The sequence below is a fragment of the Sander lucioperca genome, chromosome 6 (assembly GCF_008315115.2).
Source record: "Sander lucioperca isolate FBNREF2018 chromosome 6, SLUC_FBN_1.2, whole genome shotgun sequence".
Lineage (NCBI taxonomy): Eukaryota > Metazoa > Chordata > Actinopteri > Perciformes > Percidae > Sander > Sander lucioperca.
The window spans coordinates 9,726,660-9,752,587 of record NC_050178.1 but is presented as its reverse complement, the minus strand read 5'-3'; the positions used below and the strand labels follow the sequence as shown (position 1 = coordinate 9,752,587).

General features: G+C 38.7%; 1 protein-coding gene across 1 annotated transcript in view; it reads right to left on the bottom strand.

Annotated features, from left to right (window-relative positions):
- The window catches only part of LOC116051403 (cadherin-22), a 108,270-nt gene that overhangs the window by 32,270 nt on the left and 50,072 nt on the right, over window positions 1-25,928 (bottom strand). Inside the window, exons 4-8 of the mRNA XM_031301804.2 lie at window positions 22,944-23,063; window positions 19,707-19,874; window positions 17,548-17,729; window positions 14,327-14,583; window positions 10,906-11,042 (exon numbers count right to left, since the gene is read on the bottom strand). Of these exons, the coding sequence (XP_031157664.1) occupies window positions 10,906-11,042; window positions 14,327-14,583; window positions 17,548-17,729; window positions 19,707-19,874; window positions 22,944-23,063 (864 nt within the window). The remainder of the gene's footprint in view (window positions 1-10,905; window positions 11,043-14,326; window positions 14,584-17,547; window positions 17,730-19,706; window positions 19,875-22,943; window positions 23,064-25,928) is intronic.

Here is a 25,928-nt window from a genome sequence, read left to right as displayed (position 1 = left end):
ATCTACGTCGCCAGGTCCTTTTCATAATGTAAGCCTACTGTATAGGATACTTGACAAAAAACTTAATAGACCTATGTAAATGCGCGATAGTCTTCGTAACATTCAGTAACAGCCTGAATGCAGAATGTTTGAAGTTATGCAGTTTGGCTGATTGTTGAGGTTAGCATTTGGAATTTAAGTGGATAGACTGTTATTATTACTAGTAACTAACTATTGCTATTTAGTGAAAGTCTCACAAACTCACTGTGAGTCTACTAAATCCAACTGAAGGCTACCTTAAATAAATAATAATAAACAAATTAAATATTTGTTGACTTTGCACTAAAAGTTTCTATGCAGTGTTTGCTACAATTTTAACCTTGGGAAGTCTGTGCTAAATGCCCAAACAGACAAAAAGAGTTCATACAACAAGCCCTCATACAAAAAAGCATTTTTTTGATCTGCTATCCCTATCACACATGCACGGATACATTTGGGAAACTACTCGGTTAAGTTTAGGGAAATCTTATGGTTAAAGTAAGATTGCCTTCAAGATTAAATAATTCACAAACGCTGCCTGTTGGTAGACCTCACAATACCTCTGTTTTTGCCACAGTAAATATGCCAATATGTATTGCAATAAACAACTTACACTCTTCTGCAAATAATTTGCCTACTCCTAATTGTCACTTGGTCTTCTACTGGCCCTGAAGACTGGACTAAGGTCTTTAATAAATACCCTCAACTTCCCTCTACAAAGTCAGTCTTTTATTCCTTTGGGTCTCAATATTTACTTCACCTCTAATTTATGTCTGCACAGAAATTACTGTTCCATAAAGAGGACATTACGGCTTAAAGGGTGACATGTTTGGAGGCGTGTTTGCTTTAATTGATAAATCTCCTCCACACTCAGCTGTGGTAATTGCTGCTTTCTTGCCCCACCTCAGCTCCACCCAGTTTCCTCTTTGTTGACCACATTTGTTTTTTCTTGCTCCAGCAACCTTATCACAAGATGATGTCAAGGGTAAACATCAGGCTTTAAAAAGTAAGAAACTTGCGGGTGAACTCAGAGGCACAGTGTGTCTATGGGCCACAAGTCGGATAGAAGAAAAAGACAAGAAAGGTTAACCAGACACAGCCAGATAACCTATAATCAACTGACTTTTGCGGGCAAATTCTCAAGCTCTCTCTCTCTCTATCTCACCACACAGTTCTGCCCAACAGTGGCACAGGAGCTAATGAGAATGCTGGTCTCAACTAATAGCATAATCCACACATGAATGCAGGGCTTTAATTGACTGCGCATTTATGTTCTTGCTGCTCTGGCAAAAAGCAGAGAGCTCCACCAGTGCTAGATATCTCCTCTCTTCTTCTAATTTCGTCTTCACATTATGCTGCTGTCCCTGCTGTGCCAGAATGAAAACCAGCAATCATCAGATGTTACACATTTTACATTTCAATTCCCAGAAATTGAAAACAGATGAAACAATATGAGAATGCCCCGCCTCTACCCATCCCAAACTCCCTCCATGGGAAAAAAAGAGTTATTCAGTGCGACAGGTTCATTCATCTGGACCAAGTAGCGCCGTTCTAAATCTGTCTTCAGATACAGCAGAACAATAAAAGGATTTCAACAGATTATTGGCATGCTCTGCATCTGCGCGCCACTCACCAGCTGTTGCGAATCTTTCAGAACGACTGTATAGTAGATCGCTCTAGCACTGCATTATACTGACATAACTACAGGGAAGACAGATAGAGGATATGAGAGTGTGTGTGCATGTCTTTGCATGCACGTGCGTGCTTCTATGTGTGTGGGTGTGTGCCTTTCAGGAGTCTCATGCTCTTTCTGACCAAATTGCTCATCTTTTTTTGCTGGAGGGAACAGTTTGGTTTAAAATGTCACTTTTGTCAGGAGGGGAAATTGAGGATACAAATGTACTCAACAGTGTCTGCTTCTGGTCTCTTTACTGAGCCAGAGGCCCTGCCACGTAGGCACAGACGCTACAAAGTATTATGGTCATTTTTCTTCAGTTGCATTGTGCCAATATTACACAGATTCACCAGTGTACATCCAAAATCTATTCATAACAGTTTGATTTATGTGTTTGACAGCTGCAAATGCTTTGTAAAAAAACCCCCCAAAAAAAACACACATTTCAGTACCCTCTGAATACAATAAATAATTGAACAAAAAATATATATATTTGTGTGTATATATATATATATATATATATATATATATATATATATATATATATATATATATATATATATATATATATATTTACATGTATTAGCCAAATTATATGGTACACACAGAAAGGAAAATAAACACAATTACCCTTTATCAAAGACAAAGTTTTTCACAAAAAAATAAACAAATTTCAGGTGCTGATCCCCATATACAGTAACAGTCACTAATTCCCATTACAATATACAGACAACAAATATGGAAAATAATTTTCACCACTATCAAGATTAAACAGATTTAGCAACTGGGAATACACTCGTCTGATACACCAGGGATAATCAAAACATACTTCTAAATGCATAGGTTTTCTCTGTGCTGTGCCGGCTGCTTTGCATTCATTTCCATGACAAAAAAAAACGCTGAAGGACAAAATGAATGCAAACAACAATCTCGCTACACCTACAGTATGACACCAAACTAATACATAAAATCCCAACTGGACTTTCATCTAAACACTAACTGAGACATGCTCTCTGAAAACGATTTATGAAAAATGCTAAACACACTAACTGATGTTTCATGAATATCATATCAATCATAAAGATGATTGCATGAAAACATAATTTTACCAGCAATGGCATTAGTTTTTTATGTGGAAAATTAACGTTTCAATCAAACCTGATCCAGATTCATAATCCTCGGGGAGCTTTGTTGTGGTCGAACAATGACATAAGACTAAAGCTCCATTGTGTAATTTTTTGAGTTGATTCTTAGCAAAAACCCCTTTGTTCTTTCACAAATATTTAATAATTTATTTATAATTTATACTGTTTATTGATCCCCAGTGGGGAAATTACAATTTACACTCTGTTTGTTAGAAATCAGTACACACAGGCCTGAAATAAACACACATGCTCAGGACCTATTCATGCACAAATGGAGAGATGTTAGAGTGAGTGGGCTGCCAGTGCTGGACCAGCACCCTGAGCGCTTGGGGGGGGGGGGGGGGATGGTGCCTTGCTCAAGAGCACCTGGCAGTGCCCAGGAGTTGAACTGGCATCTCTAGCTATACACTCTAGTATAGAGTGTGGCAGCTACCAATCCACACTCTATACTTTGGTCCCTACTACCTCCGGTTCCCAACCCAAGTCCCTACGGACTGAGCTACTGCCACCCCCAAATATGTGCTCATTCATGTGTAATTACTTCCACCAACTAATCAAAATATTCTCGTACGCGTAGAATCTGCCATTCAGAATACATAGGAGCGACTCGCGCGAATGACCATTTTGCGCCTCCATCTTTAAAATACATTAGCCAAAGTGGGACATACCTCTGTATTTTGCGCTTTTCACTCAGTGGCACTGACTGTGACGAACGCCAGGGAGGGAGGGGGAGAAGATTACTTGCTACTGCCGGCAGATTTGAAAGCCTGTTGAAGATGGAGGGATTTTGCGCCTATATTCTCGAGGACATTTAACCAAGGAAGTTAAAAAGAGAATTAAAACGACAACGCGACAGGCAAAGCAACAAGACCAAAGTTAATATTGGAGTGGCTTTTCCAAGATGGAAAGAGATCATAAGGAGCAAGGATTTTAAAAGGGATGCCGACGTCGTCTGCTTTCTTCTCGACAGATAATTCTGCCTGTTTGTGTAAATTCAAAGTTGTATAGTTACTTGACTAACTATAGCATGGTTGTGCATAACGCTAGAACGACGTCTAGGATACTTTTCCTCGCGTCAACGATGAAAAATGATTGTCTACCTTGTAACATAAACGTAATCATATGTGTCGTGATTTCCCTGGCACACAACTCACGTAATGGAGTTGTAACACAGACTAGCTACAGCTAGAACAGCTGCGTGTAAACTAACTCATACTAAGAGCTAATTTCGGTTTCATTGACATTGTTCATACTGCTCAGGGAAATATTTTTAAAAACACATACCGTTGCTTCTCTCCTACGCTGTAAACATTGCCTTACACTATTAATCTCGTACAATATACAGAATAATGAGTAGTACTGATACTTTACTAACATTAGCTTGCATATGTTTGGGAACCTGATAGCTGATGTTAGCAATGAAATGGTACCAAAATAACGTAAAACTATTATTACACTGGGAGGAACACTCACAGACGAAGTCGTCGCTAATTTCGGGTTCGGCTACCGTAGGAGTTTAAACGCCCTCGGAATGGGGGGGGGGGGGGGCATTGGGGGCTAGAAAGTAATATTCCGTTGGTTGTCATATACAATTTCACCACTAGATGGGAGAAATTCTTACACAATGTAGCTTTAAGTTTTGTGTCAATGATGGACGTTTAGAGTCATCATAAAAACCTGATCTATTGAATGAACTTGTTACAAGGACAGCTAGAGAACATTTGGAAAGTTTTGACCATTCTGGCAGCAAAATTGTTAATCTCCTCATTCTCCTTCAGAGTCTCGATTTTTTACTTCACTGATGTCAAGAAGACACATTTCACAATGTAACATTGTAGACATTACGAGGTTCGGACCTTTGCTGGAAGGATATTTTAGTAACTGGACCTCTTTAAATTTTAATTCAATACCCTGCATTAGAGGTTTGATCCTGGGAAGAAAGTTAAAATCATGCAGTTAAGTTTTGTGTAAAAAACGTGTCAGTTTTCCCTGGCCTGTTATACAGTTCAACTGCAGATAAAGTCAGCTGGTTGTCAGTGTCACAGTTATTTCTTACTATTTCTTACTCTATATTATTCATTTCTCACCCGTATTGCTTTCATTTTCATGCAGTTCTGTTATATAACACATCTCTTCAAAGCTTTCATGGAAAGAATTGAAGACATAATCAGTAACTAGAGAGGCTTGTGTCTTTCAGCAGTCTCACTACCTATATTTTATGTGTACAAACAATAATCTGTATCACTGTTTTACAAAAGCCTTCAGCACAATATTTCCATGACCTTATGATATGATAATAATCATTAAAAGTATGCTCTGTGTGGGAAGCACATTCCCTCATACACATTAAATATGATAAGAACAGCAGATTTCAGGCGCATTAAACTGCTTCAGCTTCCATAATCACTGCTCCTCCTGGTGGATAGATAAACCATTGCAACTGATTTCTACACATATGGGGCATCTAGGGGCATTACCAGTTGGCCCCGGGAGGGTCCCAGCAGAAATGCAGCATGGTCAATGAAGGGGACCAGGCAGAAATTGTAGTTTGACATGACTATGTTCACATGCTAATAGATTCCAACTACTGCTAACTAATGAACTAACTACGAACAATGTCAAACAATAAAATACACACACACACACACACACACACACACACACACACACACACACACACACACACACACACACACAAATATAATAGAATTGAATTGAATTGAATTGAATTGGTCAATTCCATTAATTCATATTATCTGCATTTAAAGATATGTAATACAAATTGATCCTTACATTTGTTTTACCTTATTGGCAATTTTAGCATATTTTTTATGGTGGACAAAATATTACTTACAATTGTAAGACATGTTTTTGTAACATCATGTTATTTAAATGAGTAAATCAGCATGTCACCTTTAGCTAATAATAATAATCTTGAAGGTCTTACACTGCGACACACTGGAAAGATGCACAATTTCACCTATCAAAGTTTCTTAACAATCAAATATGCAATGGTAATCAGTGAAATAATGCGATTATGAATATGCTGCACTCCAGTGGTGAATGCATCAAGTCTCATCAAAAACACTGAGTGGAGTTTGAATCATGAATGCACACGTGAAAAAGTAACCAAAAAAAAAGTTCACTTGATATTTATCCCAGTGAAGACTGGTACTCTTTAAAGCACATCAATACACAACAAACAACATTTACATAACCTTGATGGCCGTGTCTATGTAATCATTCCTCTTTACAATATTCAGAGACGAATACAATGCAAGGGAGCAACTCTGTGGCCTTGAACGCTAGACTTTTCCCACAAGCATTCTATATACTATGGATGACAACTAATTGACATATAAATGTCAACCTACCAAATGTAGAAAAACAAAACACAATGTTCTCCTCCTCTACAACAACACTGACAGTAAGGACATGTAAGTAATTCTATAACAAGACAAACTAGCAGTAGACATCACCCAGACCACAGCCTCTGGTCCCTGATTACACATTATTATGTCTCCCTATCGTTGTTGACAGATGTGCTTTGAACTACAATAACATCTAATTCATCCAAGCAGAGCACTTTAAACACTCCGTGGTGCATTCAAAAAACTTGCTTTACCAAATGTCATCTCATTTTGACTCCCAGTTTAATGAGAACCATGTATTTTATTCCGCAAATAGGATCCCCCCCCCATCCTCTTTAGATCCATTTCTTTTACATTTTATAACTGTGAATTCAATAATTGAAAAGTGACACTTACCTCTCTTCACAATGTTGCAACAAGTATGTGACTCATTTGGAGTCAAAACAGTGTGCATTTGTTTGCCAGACAGCAGGTGAGAAAAAGTCATGCTGTAGAAAATGTCTCTAATAGTGCAAGAGATAAAGACTTTCCAGCTACTTTGGTATATTTCCTCAGGGTGATGCTCTTTTTCCCCCACTTACCTGTCTGGGCAAAAAAGCAGCTTTGCAAGGTGATATCATACTTGCTATCAGTTCTCGAAAATTATATGTCACTCTAACTTACCCTGATATGTTTTTATGGAGAACACTGTCAAGAAGTACGAGTACCCCGGCTAGCGACAGTGCAGTTAAAATACCTGATTAAAATACCCTGTACTCAGGGAGTTCTGTGTTCTCTGGATGGGAGACAAGTCATATACAGAACAGAGGTTGTTTCCTCTTTAACAATGACAATTGTCTGCAAGAACAGATGCACTTAGTAACATTAGTAACAGATGCTACTTTTAATTGGATGAATTTGAAGACATGCTGTGTGTGCATGTGTGTATATTTGTGTTTGATTGGTTGGGTGTCATCAACATGCATTCTACTCATACTTGAACGAAAAAAAATCTTTACTTAGTGCACAGACACGTGTGGTAATTGACATTTAGTGTATTTCTTGCAGTTTAGTAGCTGGGGTTAATCCTCGGGCACAAACTCCTAGCATTGTCAGAAAGCTGTTGTCACTTGTCCAATAGGGATTTAGTAGCAATGCAATAGTTCAAAGGTCAGTAATGGACTGGGGAAATAATTAGGGGTTGCGCCACAAAACTCTAGTTTTAACAATGTCTTCAGACAGGTTGACCTTGTGGCTCTCCAGCCTTAATGAGCAGAGGGACCCAAGAAAAAAGGACAAAATTATTATGGAGAAAATGAAGTCCTTTCTCAACATACTCTCTCTAGCTGCTTCACAAGTCCCATCCCCCTTCTGTTTCCATCTCTCTTGTGGCCGTTTTTGCTTTCTATGTCTCCTTTTTTAACTTTCTGTCTCCTGCCTGTGTGTCTACACCTCTTAAGACTCTGTGAGCTAACTGGTGATAAAGAAACATTCTGGATGGGAATTCTGATGCCGTTGACCACTGACTCCATCTGTCTGGATGTTTCCTTGGAAGGCAATGTGAGAGGCTTTATCTATCAAGTGCAGGCATGTGTTTATGTCTGATATTGGGAGGGTAAGGGCTGCTTTAAATGTTCAATTAACATTAAAATGTGCTTATGACATAATGCCAAGCACAAAGAAGCAGAGCACAAAAGTGCCCAAATTGCTCAGGGAATTACAGCTCGGAAAAAAGACTCTGAAAGTCTAATTTTGTCTTAAGGTTTGTGCTGGGTGAGACTGCATACTGTTCAGTTTAGGCAGTATTGATTATTGGAATAATCACTGTCTGAGGCTATATGACAGAGGAACAAATATGAAGACATTTTCAAATCAGCTTTGTTTATGTGCATTGTTTCCTTCCTCGTTCTGTGTGTGATGGTGGATAGCAGTTAGATGCGGAAAGCAATCTCCTCTGCTTTCACTGCAATCCCAAAATCACTTCATCTGTATGAGATTGAAAAAGTGGGGAATACCAGACCTCCTCCTTTCTCAAGTTTACTTCTAATGGTACAGTAATAACTTCCCAGCTCTCCCGAGTTATTACATTCTTCATTTTCTTTGCTATGACAAAAGGACCCAATGAGATGAAAACATGTAACTCTTCCTTCATTTTCAGCAATGTTTGTCAGCTTTAAGACAAACAATAAAATTACTGTATTTTACACCTGGTACCAAAAAGATGATGCTGATGGCTACCACTGAGGACTATGATGTCCTTGATGGGTTGGCAGATTATACAAAAACCAGCTAATTGTGGGTTTCCAGCTGAAGAGCTGTTATGTATGAGGCTGAACAATATACAATGAGAATATTTGTGACCTAAAAGTAATTTAAAAAAAGGCAGCCCATCCACCAGAATTCAGAACGAAGGACTGAAAACAAGAAATTGATCTTAACTAAAAATAAGTTATTCATGTTTTGTAATGATGTAAAAGTTGTGTTTACATTAGTCATGTTTGTTAACAATATTTTCAATCATGACCGGTACAAAACATTATGTAAAACTACATCTTACGCAAAGGAATTCCAGTAATAATAGATAGATAGATAGATAGATAGATAGATAGATGATAGATAGATGTAGCATCACAGATTCTCCGGGAGAGAGTTTCAGATGGTGGAGGGTGCATTAAGTGCAGAATATTGTACATTTTATCTACTTATAGTTACTGATGTTGGCATTTATATGAGTTATTACAGTAATCATTTTTTATCCCATGACACGTAGTGTATCTTGTTCTCAGATGATGAAAAATAGTTGAAAACAAAATCTTACACCTGAGGAAAAAATAAGGAGTGCTGCACTGGGTCAATAAACTTGGTGTTTGGTGATGTTGAAGTAAAACAATCAGGTGCTCTTCAAGGATAGGGCAATGAGTCAAAATCTTACGCCTATTGAAGTACTGTTCTATCGTATTACTTTCTCATTTCCTGTTTTTCTCAAAGCTTAAAGCTCTTCTGCTAAAAATGTGCCAAACGCTTTGGCAGCTAATAATCACAGCAGTTTGAGGATGTCTGTCACCTCGTATCACCTCTGGTGGGAGTCGACAAATGTTGGGAGAGCTAATTCAACTTGCACATTTGCCATCACTGGCAGGCACTGGCTGTACGCAAAGCTTCATCAGAGCAATTTTAACTTTCTTGTATTATATAACTTTCGTGAACTGTTTAAAAAAATGTAAGTGTTCTTTTTATAGCAGTTTTAGTTGCCCCTCATTTAAGTTTTGTTATTGTTTATTTTGTTTTTCCTCAGATATGAGAAGGAGGAGTACATGGCTGCTAGATCAACTGTAATTCCAAAAGATTATAAAGTTGAATTTTATTGTTTGTTCATTTCATTGTTTGTAATATTGGTGTTATTCTCGCATTGCCAGATCTTCCTCTACAGCGCTGCAGCGGAGGGTCTGGCTAGTCCACACAGCATTCCGGGATGGGAGAAAAACGTGCTCTGGTTTACTGGCATTTCTTTTTAAACCAATTACAATCGTCTTGGGCATCGCTAAGCGCCGGACGGAGCCACGGTGCCTCGGAAAGGAACTTGTTTTGGTGGAACATGTGTACGTTCAAAAGTTGTTTTAGCCGTGCAACAGAAAACTCAGATTGGACAGATAGTCTAGCTAGCTGTCTGGATTTACCCTGCAGAGATCTGAGGAGCAGTTAACCATAGTCCTCATAAATCCACCGGAGTTTAAAATGCCAACACAAAGAAAGAGGAAGGTAATGGACATCCGGCGGCATCACAGCAATCCCGGAAATGAAACGTCGTCAATATAGACTATGTTGGTGTTAACTTGATGCTGTATTTCTTCAAGGTTTTTGTTTTGACAAGGAAAATTTCAGTATAATGCCGTATAGTCCAAGTCTCATTTATCCAGTAATATGCTTGGTACTTCCCAAACACATGCATTTTCGGTTACCTTACTATTTAAAACACATCCACATAAACAGTCTCACACTTGCACAGGTGCGTTTCTCGCTATGTACTCGTCCAACAAGAAGCATGACCGCCTATTACTTTAATGTATCAAGACTTTGCTCTGTTTTTGGATTCTTTGTTCACCGTGGTGGCATGCAACAAAAATAAAGTTTTGTTCACAAATTCAAGGCAACACTAAGTGAGTAATTGATATACAAATGGTAATTTTGTGGGTAAAGTATTTGTTTAGAGCAATAATTTAAAAGATTTAAATTTTAATGAATGTCTATTTATCACTAAATGAGGTAACACAATGGTAATTGAGCCTTTGGCCCTCTGATGAAAGCCCTTGCATTTACAGTATTTCATATTAGGGAAAATTCACAAATGGCGCACAGTTAGTGACACGTTACCCAGCAGTGGTTGGTCCGCCGGAGAGGGTAGGCGGAGCTAACGAAACAGACTCGCTCTTTAACTCACTTGTGTGTAAAATGGCGTAGTGTTTGATTTTCAAGGACGTAAGTTCCAAAAACACACCTGCAATTATTGCTCATTGCCATAGGTGCCTCCAAAGAAAACAAGTTCTTCAAGATTGTAACGTTAAAATCCTCAAGTCAAGTTAATTATTTGTACCTGTTGAACTGGATTTTACACAGCAGTTTCACCAACTTTCAGGAAGTTTGGCAAGGTGAAAAAGTCACTAGATAATGTCCAAATTGTATGTGTGATAAGCGCAGTTTAAAATGGGAAGCAATGTACCTGCTTCTACAGCCCTCACAGTGATATTGTGCCAGCCAGCAGTCTCTCGGTCCAAAATCTTTCCCAGTGTGATGGCACCCGAATCAGGATCAATATGGAAAATCATCTCCTGGTCTGTGGTCCGATCGATGGAGAACCTGTAACAATAGACACAAAAAACAAGATATAGATGTTGCGAAAGAGAAGCAGTACAGTAAGTGAGAGGAAGGAGAGAGAGACAATAATTGTTGAGAAATCTCAGTGTTTCAGTAATTTAATTAAGTTATTCGTTGTTGTATTTTAAGAGCTTAACAGGAACTTAAGTTGACTTTGGGCTGCATTAAATAATAACAGCTCATACAGAAGGGATCAGGGTTTAAGTAATTTCAAATAATATTTTAGAGACATTTACTAGAGACTTGTCCTGTGACACTAATAGCACTGTGTCTTTCCTGCAGGCAGCTATATAGTAACTCTTTCTTGCCTATTCAGAGTAAGAAAATAGTCATTAAATTTTCATTGTGCACTCAAGAAAAACCACAAATACATCTTTCCTTCTTGGGGAACTTGGTGCTCTGTAAAGATTGGTGAGTCAACAAAAATCCGCTGAAAGGTTTCTTTGTTCTTAGTTCCTCTCCCCCACCACACACACAGCTGGCTGACTTACTCATGCCCACATAAGCCATCATAAAGTACCATGGGCATTATAAACTCTTAAGGCCTCTCTAACAAACATGCTTCCATCAAGCATCCTGACTCATGTGAATGACTGTCAGATGTTCTAGATATTAAACATAATGTCATAAGAACCATATGCTAAACTGATGTGGTATAGAGAACAGCACATGGATTAAATTGGTTTGTAATCACACTATTTTAAAATAGCATTTTGCATTCGTATTTCATTCATTCAGCAAATGTCAATATATGTTTCTTTCACGGTTTATTCAGAACTAGCTTTGGATAAAATGCCCTTAAGATAATCTATGTTTGAGATGTTGCCTGTTCACATGACAATCAACTCTTGCAGCATGGTAATGAACCACTTAGTGTTAAAGATACTGAAACGAGGTTACACACTTCCACACAGACAAACATACAGCCTACATGGACTGTATGTGTATGTGCATTATTGTATCAGTCAGTGTACAGCCCTGTTATATCTAAAATTAGCATCCATCCCATTTAGGGCAGTGATTAGATTTGGCTGCAATACATGTATAATACATAACGATTTCTCTTTCCTTTACCAAAACTTGAATTGTGCTGCACACTATCTTGTTTGATCTGTCTTTTTCTTGCACTCCAGTCCAGTTTTTAACAGACCCAAAAATACATCAACAACAACTCTTAATTGGTTTTGGCCATCCTTGTCCCCCCACATGCCTACAATCACTATTATTCAAAAGTAAACAAAAACAGATCCTTAGGTTTCCAGTACATGGCAGTTTTTTGTGGGAGGGGAGTGGGGGGACCTCATCACCATGTTTTTAGTCTCTTAACAATCCTTTTTCACATAAATAGAATCAAAAAGCTTCCAGAACAATCCGCTTGCATCACAAAGAATCACTTGGCTGCTTTACAGATGGTTTTCCACATTTCCAACATAGGCAAGTAGTATTTATGTCCTTTAAACTAGATAATAATTGTTGTATCTTGTTTGTTTTGTATCTAAAAGCATCTTTTGACAAGAGCATCTAAGCTGCCAGCTGCAACCCCTAACCTGGTTGAATCCTCATATGTCAGACTTTCTTTGTTTTAGTTGTTACATGAGGTTCCATTGGCAGGAGCTTGTTTTTATAGTGGCAGAATTAATTATTCATTCATTCATTCATTATTATTATTATCAATCATCATTATTCACCAATAGAAGGTAGTCTTGCTGATCAGATCCACAGCACATGCATGTTTTGCATTAAAACCTCATCACTCAGTGTGCATGCTGATGCAGAGTTCAAAGAATGTGTGTTGCCTAACGCCAGAGGCCATTAGCTCACTAATTTTACCCAGAAGGTGGCTCCTGGTCAACCTCTCTCCCACCCTTTCACTCACTCATCCATTCACTTACTCAAACACATGCACCCACCCACACACACACGCACGCACGCACGCACGCACGCACACACACACACACACACACACACACACACACACACACACACACACACACACACACACACACACACACACACACACACACACACACACACACATATATGCTTGCACATGTATCGCACGCACACTTTCAGCTCCAGGCTACCAAGATACTGGTGAACGACAGCGCTGCCATGTGTTGTACTTTATTACACCTGGAACTCTGGGCCTCATGCATTTTTAATCGAGGTAATTTGCACAGGCACTGCGTGTGTCAGTGTATACTCTGTCAGTGAGTGTCTTAGCCCTTATCTACATTCCCCTCTCACACTGCAATTGCTCTTCGGAGGACATATAGACCACAGACCTTGGTACAGAAGATTACTATACGATATTGTTATTATCACACATAGTGATCTGAGAGAAAAAAAGAGATGTACAGTACAGCTTAATCCATTGCACAAGTCCCACCATATGCCACTAGCTTGGGCTTTCACTCCATCTTCAAGAGGAATTGTTGAAAAAAATTAAATTTTGCTACCTATGTATCTACTTGCAGCTAGTGAGTTATAGTTCTTTAAAGTTCTATTTTTCATAGTACAAATTTTGTTCTAATAAAAATGTATCTACAGTCGTAAAGTAATATACAGTTCATGCAGGAGTGAGCGCATGATAGTGGGCTTGAGGAATGGCTGCTCATGTGGCAGTGCTGCAGTGTCCCATCCAAGCCCCATAAAAATGAGGGACTCATTGTTATGCAAACGGTTCCTCTGTAATGTTATTAATTCTTTTTAGCAGTAATCTTTCCCACAGCAATAGTTTATTGCCAATGTTTTGGTTGATATATTTTATCAGGCTACCTACTGTTGCAAAAAGCAGCTGTGTGCCTACAGTATCTAAGTACTGTTTTAATCTTATTTTTATATTTTCATTAATTTTTTTATGCCACATTTTTAACACAGCCAAATAATTTTCATTTATAGCAAATTTAATATTATTATCAAATCCAACACGTACTTCAATACAACCTCAGTGCTATTGGGTCAGAAACCATTCTCTCCTTTAAAGCCCCAGTGCACTCTATCCATTATCTTTTAAGTAGTAGTGGTTTGCATTCCAATGTGAGCCAATGTGTTTGTCCTACGTTATCCATATGGATAGTATACACCAATCAGAGACCTAACTAAAACTCTATGCAACGGTGTACATGTAGCTCGTGAGTAAAAGTTAAAAAAGCCATAATCTTTTCTGACACAACAAGCAGCTGAAGTGTGATATACATTCTACTATTTTTAACAAAATAATTTATTTCTGTTTGGTAAAGTTGGCCTCAGAGCCCTAGCCATACCTGACAGGTTTATTCTTCACATCTGGATCCCTGGCAGTGATGATGCCAACCAGCGCTCCTACTTTGGCATCTTCCTGCACTTCCATGATAGTGCCGTCTACTGGTTGAAAGATGGGTGGCTCATCTATGTCCGACACACTGACCCGGACAATGGTCTGGTCTCGGAAAGAACCCAGGTCCACGAAGCGAGGGTCAACATGCTTATTTACTGCCTCCACCACGACATTGTGTGTGCGCTTGCTCTCGAAGTCCAGAGGCTGAAAGAACAACAAGATTCTGTTTAAGAATGGTTTCAATCCACAATAAGCCATTTAAAGTGACACTGTTCTCGATACTGACACTGATGGCCAGAAGCTATATATATATATATACAATACTAATGAATGAGAATAGGCTGTTCCAGGCTCAATTCCAACTATCAATGGCAGCACTTAGCCAATGCATCAGTGTACACGTATCCAGTGTTGTGCATGAGAACATGCTCATTCTTTTGCTCAACTGAACGTATCCGTTTGCAACTAATGAACGTGATTTACATCACCCAAGGATTTACGGCACCTGGCCTGCTGGTGTTTCGGTCTAACAAGTGACCGTGTTTACCAGTGAATTTCAGGTGAATGCGTCCGTGGTTGCTTATAATAACTTACGTAAATGGTTGGCGTAAATAATAAACACAGATGAGTATGTATTTAAAATGTATCAAAGTAAAATTGAAGGCTTTCACGAGCAGTGATGGGAATAACAGCGTTATAAATAACGACGTTATAAATAACGGCGTTACTTTTTTCAGTAACGAGTAATCTAATTGATTACCCTTCCCATCTTAATAACGCCGTTACTGTTACTGCCAAAAAATGCGGCGCGTTACTATATTTGAAGCTGTTTTTTTCATCAGACCAACTAGATCTCTGAATCTGAGCTGAGAGGCAAATACTTTTTTTTACTGTTGTTCCTTGGTTAGTGGGCAGTACACAACGCAACCGCATAAATGCTGATGATTGGCTGAGGTTGAGTAAAATGTCATGGTAAGCCAATCAGAGGTAGAGTTGGGCGGGTGTTCGAAAGCATGCATAGTCGGACACACAAGAACAACACAAGCGAGTCAGTCAACGAGAGAGAGGCAGGTATGGCGTTATGAAATCAAGGAGAGGGTTAACTTTTCCTGCTACAGATTTTCCACCGTGGTCAGAAAGAACAGGGTAGACACTTTGTTTCTCTTACTATGACTCTAGAGTCGGTACTCGCTCCAAAGCTAATCGCCGTCACTCTCTCACTTCTCCCTCGCTCTATCGCCTACTCCCCACACACACACACACACACACACACACACATGCCGGCTTGACGCACACACCAGCTCACAAGTATAAACATCAGGCCACTTACGTTATTTGCACTACAAAAAGTGTATATATTTGTTATTTATTTTTGGTATAGTGCTTAACAAGCATAATTTCATTTTGCCCAGTTGTGGCCTGTTGAGTTGTTGTGTTATTTGTATCGATCCACTATATAAACATAATATCTACATACATGGCATTTGATTGGAGGATACTCTCACTTTGTCCCACAGCAACATTAAATTAGTTTAGATTTGTGTACATTGTTTCTGTTAATAAAGCATTGTATTAAGTGTCCATTTCATTATAATATTCAGATTTATCATAAATAATTGAACATGCACATGTATTTTAAGTTCCATTAAAGAGGGGTAGGTGGAGGTGGGGTCACATTTGAGCATTTAAAAATGTACTTGAAAGTAACGCAATAGTTTCTTTCTGAAGTAACTAGTTACTTTCATAATTTGTAACTGAATAACTAATTTAGTTACTTTTTGGAAGAAGTAACTAGTAACTGTAACTAATTACTTTTTAAAAGTAACTTGCCTAACACTGTTCACGAGAACACCATAGTACATTTCTGTTTAGGTTTTCAACAGCTGCTATTACTACGAGGAACCCAAACACATTGGGCTAAGAGTCAGCAGTTAACACGGTCATTTGTTAAACCGAAACATCGGCATGGCTAGTGCAACTGGCAACACAACAATCGGTACTGCTGAAGCCAGTTCATATGCATATTTGAAGGAGTTTTATCAACAAATCAGTCCAGATTACCTAATTCACTTAGTTTGGGAAGTGGGCAGTGACAATGATTTGGGGCTGGGGATGGATGGGTAGGAGTAGGTTGCACTGAAGAAAGAATAGCTTGGAGTAGCTCATTAAAAAAACTGCACGCATCACTTCTTGTTTGAGTCTGTCTTGTCTGCAGTACCAGCTAACCACTAGGTCATCGCCATTGAGAGCTAGAATGATTAAGACACATTGCCACATTGTTGACAATCCATTGAACCAAATCACTGCTGCTGGATGAATGTTGCATGTTTATTCTGTCATGAGGCCCCATTCACAACAGTGATGTGTCACTTAGGAGAAACACTTTTGACATCTGTGTATTTCAATGAAAATATATTACTAATACAGTAGCATTCTGCATTTTGTTTCAAGGTGAAAAAAAGGAACACGGCACTGACCGTACCTGTTAAACCCCAGTGGGAAACCAATGATCATCAGTCAGCAAAGACCAATCATCTCTCTTTGTCCATCTCCTCAACATGCATTGAGTTTCTCTGTCTGAACAGGGCCTAAGAGCTGTTCAGCTTATTGACTACAAAGATTTAGCTGCTGGGAACACAAGAACGCTTAATAGGTTTTGTTGACTGCTAACCAGCAGAGGCCCAGTCACTTGTTGATTTCTAGCCAACAGAATCTCAATCACTTTTCATTTGATTCTGCCAGAGATGGAAGGGACTGCTGAGTGTGGCAAGGAAGCTTGAAATATTACTTAATGATTACTTTAAAAACAAAAACAAACAAAAACTAGCATACCTGGTAACGATACCTACTCTAATTTTGAGTCAAACTTTTCCAGCACAAATAAGCCATCTCTTGATTCTCGTTTATAATAAATTGTGTTAATAAATTTGTAGCAAGGTGAAAAAATAGCTGTTAGTTAGCTCATTTAGCTCGTTGGTGTCATGCTGTGGAGGAAAGAAAGTGAATCAACATTGTAATTGCAATGAAAGGTGGGTATTTATCTTTAGTTTTTTTTAAAGTCAAAATTTAGTGTATTTGTATGTTTTTTGCCTCTTTACTAGTAAAAAATAATATTGGCTTAACAGACAACAATAACAGCAGTGCAGCAATTCTTCTAGTTAACTGTACCTTCTTGATGGAGACAACAGCTTCCTGTGTCTCTACATCGGTAGTGACCTTGAAAAGTTCACCTTCCTCTTTGATCAGATAGCTCATGTCTGTGTTCTCGCCCATGTCTGCATCCGTGGCAATGATGCGTCCAACTGGTGTCCCCACAGCTGCACCCTCTGACACAGAAAACTGGTACATCTCTGGTATGTGGAGTAGGTGGCCGGAGGTGGAAATCGTATTGACGGATAAAACAAGGAGACGTAGGTTTAGCAAAGCAACAGAGGGATGAAGTGACAAAAAAACAGAGTAGGTGTACAAAAAACACCAGAGAAGAAGAAGGATGAGAGACAAAAGTAATGGAGAAGAAGAGGAAAAACAACATAAGTGGAGGAAAGATGAGGAAAGATAGATGGATGGCTGTAAGTGAAAAAAGGAGGGTGGGAAGTGAGAATATCGGTAGGAGAGATGGATCGGGAGCAGAAACAGAAAAGTGGGAGGAAGAAGGGATGAGAGTGTAACAAAGATAAAGAAGCTAAAGAGAGGAAGAGACAGGTAATGGAAAAATTAAGTTTGGATGGGATTATAATGAAAGAACAGCAACAAGTAGACTTCAGGCAGTCGTTGTCAGTGTGATCATTGCATTCACATAAAAGGAGTGTACAAAATAATCTTATCCTTTGTCCATACACAACAATTTCCTCCATCTGCACACATCAGTGTTAACACTAGCCCTACTTATTTACCTTATTTAATTATTAGAACTAATTAGAGATTATTAATTATTAGAACATATCACATTTACAATATATCCCTGTCACAATATTATGGTAATCATATTATGATAATAACAGTATTATTATAAAGTAATAATAATGATAATAATAATAATAATAGCACATGTATTAAGTGATGTGAATGTACATTATAAGTTTTATTTTTGATGTTGCCAATTTTAAATCAGAAGGTCTACCTAAAATGACAGAACAGACTGAAGAAAATGTTTAAGATCTGCCAGAGTTCATATTGAATATGATAAAAAGATAAAAGTAAGAAGATAAAACTGTGTTTTTTTCCCAAGAGGGAAAATAATGTGAAAACATCAAAGTCCTTACATATACAGCATGCCATCTTCCTTTGCATCTTATTTATGAAGCTGCTTTCCAAACTCTATCTATTTCCCATAGCATACAGTGTAGATACTATAATCCTGCAGGGTTTATCTCTCTGACTGGGTAAATATGATTTACTGAGATGAAAAAGGGATTTATACAGAAATAAGAAAAGGTGTGTGGAGACGTATCAAATACAATCAACCGGGTTGCCAGATGCTGTTCCCCCAGCTGTAACAAAAGTAATAGAGTTATGGTTTAACTCCAAAAAAAGAGGGTGGAATAAAGAGTTGAAAGGAAAGCAAGACAGGGAAGTACTATATTATAAAAAAAATAAAAAAACCTAATTATTATTCAGTTAGGTGTAGCATTTAGCATGTTTAGTAATCTGAAAGAACACCGCTTTTTATTGTGCTACATGTACTTCTGTTGGTGCAAAATGTAAACAAATGTATACCCGACTCTTTAGCTGTTTGAAGAATAAGGCTTTCTTTTAACTGAATTAAGGTGTTTTGTGGTGCAGTGAGACAGATTTTTAGCTGCATGTTTTACATCTACCTGTTGTACATATTGCTTGCACTGAAAAGCCATTTAGCCGTAAAGCCCCCTCACCATCATAAACCTATAACATTTCAATGCAGGAACAATCAAACGTATTGATTTAGTCCTCTCTTGAGCTTCGCTTAAATGAATGATCAAATGTGCGGTGGAACGTATCAATTCTCTGCATTTGATAGACTACTTTGTTATGGGCTGCAGGTTTGATCGGCCCATAAATTTAAGTTGGTTGATTTTCTCAGAGTACATGCAGGCCATTCAGTATGGTCGCTGATGCTGCCATTGTTTATTGGTGTTAGCGGCCTGCATGTTGCAAACTATATTGTGTGTCTTGTATCATCTTCTCAGTGTTTCTATATCTTGGCTTTCACTTTCCTCATTACTTTCCTCCCTCTCTTAACTCTCACTTCTGTCTTTTAAATTCTCAGACCTTTCCTCCCTCTCCTTATGTGTCTCGCCATCTCTTTCTCTGCCTAAAATCATGTTAAATCATGTGTGGGAGACACTCACTCTGTGGGAAGCGTGGCGGGTTGTCATTAACATCTGTGATCACTATGGTCACCGTGGTGGAGCCGGAGAGACCGCCCATTTGTCCTGCCATGTCTGTTGCCTTGATGACCAACTCATACCGATCCTGTGTCTCACGGTCCAAATCTGCCACTGCGGTCATGATGATACCTAATGATTGAGGGATAGAGGGGAGATTGAATGAGAGAGACAGAGTGGGGAATAGTAGGTGAGGCCAATGGAAAGGTTATTAGCGGGTAGCACTTATGCAACAAGCAACTATATTTTTCTTCTCAGTCAGAATATCAACTTCTGCTAAGCACTGTATTATGGAGACACAAGTGCAGCGCATTCTGTATTTTACCTCCTCCGACTGGCTGGATGGAAGAGATTGTGTCACATTTGCGCCTCTACTCATACACCATTTTTTGGCTCAGCTGTATTAAAATTAATAATATATAGGGGCAGAATGAAGGCATGCCTCAGCCACATTGAATAGCATCACAACTCCTCCATGGTAGGTAAGGTTGCACTCAACTTTGAGAAGTGCATTTCCAAAGAGCAAGTGAGGGACATAAATAAGTGATAAAATGTACAGAGTGAGTTAGAAGATGCACAGACAGAGGCAAAACTAAATGCAATGGCTTCATTTACTCTGGAGTATACATGCTGTAGCATTTTAACAGAGTTAGTGGTCAGTTCAAAACCTGAGTCCTGCTAGTCTTCCAATTTAAAGAACTATTTTAAATGTAAAAGGGGAATTCCTTAAATTCAACTAAAGATAAGCAGAACAACAAAGAATTGACAGCCCATTGTGAAAACAAATCTGGTCAGCTGGACCAAATGCAGACATCCTGACCAATGCGGAAAGGTTGTGTTGGATGTGACCCTGCACCATAATGTCTCATCATTGTTAGGGTGAGAGTATGTGACATCTGCTTCATGGAGATTATATAAAAACGATATTTAGTTACTTAAACAGCCAGTACTGTGGTCTCTCTTTTTATTCTTTATCTGTCTCTCTTACAAACTATCACATAGTCCTTCTTGATTTAATAGAGACATTCTACTTGTTGGCCCAGCAGCAGCATCAGTAGCCGGCTGGTTTACTGTGCAGTAGTAATATATTTCCACTTTACCCCTTGGGATTTTACACATCAGAAATGTATTGATGCATTTCCTGGGCTTGGTATGCTGTCTCCCTCCCAAAGGTTTGCATTGTGTTGGGTACACAACTCACTGATTCCAGTCACATTTTGCCCAGGGCCATGTTCTATGAGTAGCCAAAATACAGTACATGCAGCACTGGAGTTAAGGAGGGAGACAGATGACATGCTCCTCTTTCATCCACCAAAGGCCAGAGGGAATGCATCTAAATTAGGGATGTCACAAGTAAAGCCCCAAACCACAGCTAGTACGCCACATCATTGCTCTAACATCATGGAAGAGACTATATGTATATGACTCTTCATGGTCTGTATTCATCAATGCAGTCAGTAAAGTCTATGGGGTCCATATTCCGATGCATATCACACAGCCTTAACATTAACCAATTTAACTGAGTAATAGGGCTGTGTCAGCAGCCTCAGTATGTTAATGCATTACATTAATATGAAATAAATTATGCTGTTCCAATCTTTTCTTCACATCAATTGTGTTTCTGTTGTCATCTCACTAGGCAATGGAAATCTAATTCTACTGTGTATCTACAAAACTACTTGTCCTTCCATATAGGCCTTGCGTACTATAAGAATTGAAAATAAGTAGTTTAGCCAGGCTAAGGTGTCAGATTGCCTTTTGCATCTGTTAGAATGGCATTTCCTCTGCTGCTATGTGGGTCAGCAACCAATGATCTGTACATATTTCTGCAAGACATTTTTCATAAACCACTGAAGTTGATATCAAAAACTGTATTGTGAAGCATGCAGGTTTACATTTTTTTAGACTGTTGTTAAATTAAAACACTAATAGAATAATCAATAATAGAATAGGTTGTGTGTTTTGGGTAGGTACTGTTTTTTTAAAATAGTAACTTTTTGTGGTTTTCTACATAACAATATCATGATCTACATTCAAATGAAATAAGGAAATGTCCTCATATACAATGTGTGGTTCAGTTCTTGTAAAATCACACCTTGGGCACAGATACTTAAAAACACCTACAGACCATCCAGCATGGCCAAGGCGACAGAAAAATCACAGTGACTTGCTGTTCAATGTGTGTCAGGGGGAGTGAGAGTGATATTAATGAGGCAGATTTCACAGCTGCTTTGTCTCCTCTTCATATTGACCTTCTTGACTCGCACCTATTATTCTGGCCGGTCTGCCTACGAAATGGGTTAAAGGGGGTTGGGTGGAATGGGGATTCTTAGACAGAAGCTGGAATGAACCATCCAGTCTCCTGGCTAGTCCCACCAAGGCAGAGGCATTTATCATCCATGCGCCCAGACTGACCAATCAGTGTTAGAGACCAAAAAAAGGAATCATTAAAACTTTCAAAGGCAACACTGATGCTAAGCTACTCCTGAAAGACTGTGGGTCACTCCTATAAGCCCCAGACCAGTAGGGGAATAGGGAATGTTTCATTATATAGCTAGGTGGGATTTATCATAGGGTAACTCTGGATCTGGTCGAAATATAACCAATGATTCTGATATAATGGTAGGTGATTAGTTAGACACGTGATATTCTTTCATCCTTAGCACTAGTAGGCAAAAACGTTTAGGCTTTACTATGCTGAACACCCAGTGCATTTGGCCTAATGGACACCAGCACTGAGTTGTATGGCAATAAAGTATTGAATCTTGAATCAAAGTCTAAAAATAATCAATAAAATAGGCAGTGACAATGCAATATATGTGTAATTAGCATTTTGTTTTCTCACTTTGAATGCCCATGTAATATGTCCAATGTTTATGCCTACTTATTGTACAAAAGAAGTTTAAGGCTTGAAGGTGGCACAAAACACTATGTTGAGCCAAGTCATTTATGCCATATGGTATTTTGAGTGTTTGCTAAAAGGAGCCAGTAGTTATTGGCTAAAACTTTATGAAGTTGCTTGTTTTTGGCCAATTGATTTCTTGTTTTTGGCCACAAAGTTTGATTGATCTGGGAATTGTGGTGTCTGGGCTTTCGATTGCTTAAGTTTTTGTAGAAAAAAGAAGGAGCACAAGAAAATCTTATAAGAAAAGAAATAGCAGGTGTAGGGAGGGCTGAATGTGTGGCTGTTATCATTCTTACCTGTGTGTCTGTCAACAGTAAAAATCTTTTCTTCATCCAGTACGCTGTACACCACTCTGGCACTGCTGCCGTATGTAGGGTCGTCAGCATCTGATGCAGTAACCTTCATAACGGACGTTCCTGTTGAAAAAGAGACAACGTGTCAGAAAAGAGAATAAAAGCTTCTGAACTTCTTAATGATGATCTTTTTAAGGTTGTGGGCTTGGGAATACAGCATACCAATAAGGGGTACTCACAAGTATAGTAACAGTAATGCACGTGTCAGTTTGTGCACACACCTGTGTGTGCTTTCATGCGTACAAGTCTGTGATTATACTTGGGAGAGAGAGGTTAATGCATTCGGGGTACCACTGCACCAGGTAGCTTTTACATCTCTATGCACATTATTTTTTAAACACATTTGTTTATGTTTCAAATAACCTTTTCACTACATCGATGCTCAGAGTTGTTTTGCCTCTTACAGGCACCGAAAATGCGCTCAGAGATGAAAGAAAACATGGAGTCATAAAGTCAACTTTATATCTTCAAAGACTGTTAGAAGCTCAAGAAATCTACAACAAACAATTACAAATGATTACTGTCGCTTAGGCAGAGAACAGAGGCATTTCCACGAGGCCTCAAAATTTGGATTTGTGGAGCAAAAGTCATTATTTCCAACTCAGTGTAGTATATCCGTTACCAGTGTGCAAACACAAGCCTCTGGCAGCAAATAGGCTGGCACACCTCTCCATTTAGTCACACATTTTAGTTAAAGCTCGGCCTAAAGCCTATACAACTTTAAGAATCTTCATTTTTTTGGTTAAGAAACCGTGTACTTGCCTTTTAGCGAGTGGGCACATTGTTTTCTTTCTATAAATAATTTCACTTACAGGAAAAGGAAAATAAAAAGGGAGATGCTACTGGGTGCCATATAGGGCCTCAAGGACGGACAAGGATTGGCTCTTTGTCTCCATCCCTCTGGCCAATGCTATGGGTAATTACTGACAGCTGGTGTGTCCACCAAAGGTCACCGCTGTAGCCTTTCTCAGAGCCCTGTCAAGCTACTGTCCAGCCACATAATGGCCTTATGCTAATGATGCTAATTAGCGGGAAGTGTCAAAGCACTGTTTGTTTCCTGTCATCCACTGGAGCTCCTAAGGGGGAAAGAGGGAGGGAGAGGCCAGTGGATTATCATTAAAGTCACCCGGCCATTAAATCAGACAGCTCAGCATTACTATGCTGTTGGTGTCACCTATAGCACTCTTTTGTTCTTCCTGTATGTAAAGAGGAGCTGGCTGGTTAGCATGCCGACATAGAGCCAGCATATGATGCAGCACTCAACCTAGTCTATGACACGAGTGAAACAAATTAGGGTGTGCTATTTTGCAGCTATTTTATACTACATGGCAATATGACAAATTAGCCCAAAGGTGAATTATCCCAAGAAACAATTGGTGTAAAAAGGGAGGACACACAAAAATGGATGGACAGGCAGCTGGATAAGCATTTCTCCGGTATGTGGCTAAACCAAAGAATTATTAATTCTGGCACTATCAACAACCCTGTGTGGGTCTTAAATCTTGACGTATTGCTGCTCCCAGTGGATTCAAAGCATTGCATATTAACTAGGTTGGAATGAGTTTTTAATTCATATTCTGTGCCGTACCATAAAGTCATTACCCCCATCCAAATATACCGAAGTGCACACTACCCTGATCCTTAGAAGATCAAGTTATGCTGCATTTAATTGGGGGATAAGTGAAATATCATTCTCATCATATCGAAAACATAAGGCTGTATAGGTATTTTCATTACTGGCAGCAGGCAGGGGTTTTGGTAATTCTGCCTACTTGGTTGTCCCTACCGCTGTGGGTCCAACAAAACCATTTTTCGTTCATTGGATTATTCCCTTATCTTAATTTTCCCCAGGTAACAATCAGTTTGATGCTCAGCTGTTTCTGGTACTGGCTGGCAGCAACGTCAGATAGCTTGGAAGAACTATATAAATGCAAATGCTTCTTTATTGTGTTTATATTAAAAAGAGAAATGAAGCAGTGAGTTTGGCACTTGGGTTCTTATTAAAGCTCTGGCTTGCATCTGTGTTTTCAGTAGAAGAAGTTATTACTTACATCTGTTGGCGGGGTTGGCATCCCACTTAAGCAGATTCTACTGTTGATGGACTTGTGGGAATTGAATAAAAATTATTGACTTTCTCAGATTCGAATGTAATGCATATTGCAGTAATAGGAGAAGTATGTCTAATGGAGAGAAGCTCCAGATATTCATTAACTAAAGAAAAACTTCAATCACAAATTGCTCTCAGATGAGACAGCATGCACTGTAGCAATAATAATTTTCATTACCAAAATATACAGTTTTTTTTCTCTTTATTCCCCCTCATGGGCACATTTGTTTGGGCTGTTTCTTTGGTTTGGTTATACAACAAAACTTTCTTATTCTCTAAATATCCATGTAATAACAATAAAATAAAACAATTATATTGAATGACACTGTCAATGATACCCTGTGTTATTGCTTCAGTTTTTATTTGTTATGCTTAAAAAATAATTATTTTGCAAACACCGGCTTGATATTCTCTTCTTGCTGCGTTAGAATAAACGGGTGTGTGTTTACTATAGTACACCCTGACATCATGGTTGGGTGACCCGTTCCAGCAATCAGGTGAGTTCAAAAGTTTAACTGTCAACCAGAAGAGATCAATGAAACAATATTTTTTAGTATGTAACTCTTTAAACATAATTTAAACATGTAAATATGTTTCAAATATACCTACAGCAGACATATAAGCAAAGTTATATTAATAATTCTTTATTTGTTTGTTTACATGTATGTATGTTTGTACACATGTGTATGTTTGTACGTATGTGTATATGTACATGAACTTATATCTGTACAAGGTATCCACATGTTTATGCTTGGTTGTCCTTGTTTTTAGCCCTTTGTCTATTTCTGTGTATGTATTTTGAGAGCAACAAAAAGCCGGAG